We start from the raw sequence: 3637 nt of genomic DNA, 5'->3' as shown, positions 1-3637 counted from the left end.
CACACACACACACACACACACACACACACACACACAAGATGAGCCACACCGCCACACTCACATAGTTCTCTCTGTTCTGCTGGGCGCACGTATTTGTTGCCGTCGTCTCACACTCGTCCACATCTTGGCTACAAACATGGCCGGTCCAGGCAGACTGACAGTCGCATGCCCCGCTCGTTTTGTTACATGGCCCGTTACTGTGTTCTCTGTCACAGCTGCACTGAAGCAGACATTCTTCCCCGTAGAAGTAGTCGGCGCAGACTGCAAAGAGGGGAGACATAGCTGTGTTACAGTAATATGGTCGCTTTTAAGCACAAGTGGACTATCCTGAAAAATGCTGTTTTGATAAAAAAAAAATCAAAGGTAAAGTTTTTGAACCCTTGATCAGTTTCTTTAAAAGACAAGGAAAGTTTTCACTATAACCAAACAAATATACACACCAATGAAACAAAACTTCTCCTATAGGTAAGGCAATGCCCGCTTTTGGTGTTGGTCAAGATTTCTGGAAACCCCCTAAATCTGGGTTAGCCCGCTTGTCCTTAAAAGTGACCATATTATATAGATAGCATTTACATGGCGCAAATTCCCATTGGAATCTATTTTATGACCCTAGCAGACCTGGTAGCATTCTGAAATGATCTCAGCTTCCTGGGAAGCATACAGTACAAGCTGCAACTTATTGGTGCTAAAACACAAACATACTGACAAGATCTTTCACTGTCTATTGCCAGGTACCCATTACCACCAGGGTGAAGTGAGGAGAATTCGTGTAAAGTGCCTTTCCCAAGGACACAACGTCGGGCCTGCGGCTCAAACCTCCGAACCAGCAACCTCACTATTACGAGTCCGGTAGCTAAACCACTAGGCCACCAACGACAAAACAGATGAAATGGGGAACGATTTAAAAACAAGAAGCTAGCTCAGGATAAGGAAAGGAGGAAAGTGTTTGTTCACGATGATGATGATGATGACGATGCTGATGACGATGATGATGACGATGATGATGATGATGATGATGACACTAAAGGAAGACATTTTATCTTATTTAAGTTTAGGTGTTTTTACACCCCCATCAGCCTCATTTTCGTCATTTAGAGTGGCAGATTGCTTTGACTACATCTATCAGGGCCAATCCCGGCTGAGAAGGATACAACATCCCAACAGAAAGACCTTTTTTTGGTAAGTGTTTTACAGCGCTCGCAACTGCATAAAGTCATATGAGCGCGCAGGACACATCCAACATTTTCAATTGGTAGGAAATTTTGAATTTTGCCCAGGTAGTGGAGGAAGCCTACTCTTAAAGATTTTGGACTACGAAGGGATCTTTAATGTGAACAACTTGCACACAGGACCTCCGAGATTTTTCGCCCTTGTCCCAGAGGGCTAAGAGTAGATCGTACCTACCATAAGATCAGAGGAGTGGTTGAAGGACTGCAGTAAGAAGGAGCTAAGGAGAAGCAATAGAAAGGCTGCAGAAAGAGTCAGGAGCCAAGAGAAGGGATACAACATTCCAGCAGAAAGACCATGAAAGTAATACTAGACAAATACTTCCCCACACTAGACTTGAACTACCATCTCTTGCCTGCAAAAGCGAGGCACATACACCACACCACAGACGGGATAGTGAGTGGTTGACGGGTGCTCTGGTGTGGTTTGCTCCTTCTTGCCTATGAACCACCTGTTAACTTTATTCTCTCCTTCTTTTCTTTTGACTTTTACTCTCTATAAGCACCTCTAATCTCCGGCACAGGTAATTACTATGACCTATTTGTGTTACAAGTGCCGTAAAACTCTAATTGAACCCTCTTTAAATGACGTTGCTCATGGTACCATAAAGTACTATAATGATACTATTATTATAACAACCACAACAATAAGGGAAATGATAATAATAATAATAATAATAATAATAATAATAATAATGATAATTTACCAAAAGAACCAAGGATGCTACAACGTTCAATCAAAGTTGTTTATTTATTTATTGCGTCACAAAACTAAGCACAGATAGTCAGGATTTACATTACAGATCCAGACCAAACAAACCAAAAAATCCTGTTTGTTTGTCTGTCATGTCAGTCCGTGAGCCAGTTTGAGCAAAGAGAAACATATCGACTCAACAGGCAGTCAGCTAGGTCTATTTGTTCGTTTGAGCAGAGGACTACATTAGCAACAAAAACAAAAACAAAACAATAGCAACAACAAAACAAACCCAGCTACGACAGCAGTACCACCACCAACAGTAAAAACGTTAACAGTAACAGCATCAACAACTGCAACAACAGAAACATAAACAACAACCACCACCACCACCGCCAACAACAACAACAACAGCAACAACAACAACAACAACAAAAACAGCAGCAGCAACAACAACAAAAAGACAACAATAGAACCCGTTCCTAAAGACACGACTTTAGAACGATTTCACTTCCTGGAGGTTTCCTTCCCCGCGGTTACGACGTAGTGCCGGCATAGTGGTCAGAACGTTGTCCTGGGAATGAGAAAGAAAAGAACAACACCTGAGGTGTAACCCTACAGTCAATGGGTGGTCGAAGGAGAATGACGCTTACACAAACCCATGAATGTCATATTGGCCTTGAAACAATCAACAGTGTCACCACTCAGTGGAATCAGGCACTCGTCAATAGCTAGGCATAATAATAATAATATGTCACGACGCGGTGGAATCATGGCACAATCAGGTGCTCGTCAATTGTTAGGAATTTTCATGTGTTACGACGAGATACAATACTAGTTTGGTAACTTCCAAAGCTTGAATGTCCTTGGAAACAGCAAACTTACATTTTTGTGACTTTGATCTACCCTTTTCAGTAGAATACACTAAGATATGCATGTTGCTCACCCCACTCCATTCCAAAAAGAGAATAATTCAAAACAGAAAACTCGACAAACATTGACCAAAGATTCTTAATCCTTACTATGGTCATTTTCCTCTACTTCTTTTGTATGTTTGTAACTCTCTTGTGACTTGCTATTTCCGGGGCGCCTTGATAGTCGAAGCAGACCTTGTCGTAGGCACTTCAGTGAAATTTTCAAACTTCTCCGAGGGCACTAACATTTGGATTATTGAAAAGAGTTTGGCTATCTGTTTTCAGAGCTTTTTCAATTTTTGTGCTATCTTTGTTAGTTTCGAAGCAGCGACCGTTTTTGTGAATCAATTTTCGCCCTGATTTGGCCAAATTTTTGCACTGCATTTTGTGCCACCAAAACTCGAAATTTTGCTTCACAACGTCATAAAATCCTTAATAATTGTTGTATCGTGACCATTGAGGTATAATTTTGTTTGCTGTTTTATGTAGAATCAATAGGCCTATATAAAAATAGAAGTCTAGTACATTAAGAGTAAACTTCTATTTACCGTTTAATTACGTCATAATCGTGACGTCGGGAGTCTTATGCCTATTATCACAAAAAAGAAACAGGCACACTTTCCATAATAATGGTCCGATTTTCAAAAGAAAAACATCTCTCATTTTGTTTTAAAGAGTTCTGTAACTTGTTATTGGGGGAAAATGATTAAAACTGAAAGCAGTTTCAATCTTACATGCATAACTCAAGCAGGAGGTTGGCGGGTGCTCTGGGGTGTGGTTTGTTCACAATCAACCGTCCTTAT

At 40.8% G+C, this 3637-nt stretch overlaps 1 protein-coding gene across 1 annotated transcript in view; it reads right to left on the bottom strand.

Moving 5' to 3' along the window:
* LOC101848972 overlaps window positions 1–3637 on the bottom strand; it is a gene marked incomplete in the record, with an annotated part of 113683 nt that overhangs the window by 22421 nt on the left and 87625 nt on the right. Inside the window, 1 exon segment of the mRNA XM_013083170.2 lies at window positions 62–261. Coding sequence (XP_012938624.1) covers window positions 62–261 — 200 coding nt within the window.

Source organism: Aplysia californica, unplaced genomic scaffold, assembly GCF_000002075.1.
Source record: "Aplysia californica isolate F4 #8 unplaced genomic scaffold, AplCal3.0 scaffold00215, whole genome shotgun sequence".
Lineage (NCBI taxonomy): Eukaryota > Metazoa > Mollusca > Gastropoda > Aplysiida > Aplysiidae > Aplysia > Aplysia californica.
Note: the sequence above shows the minus strand (reverse complement) of the source record. Positions and strands in the feature narration are given on the sequence as shown.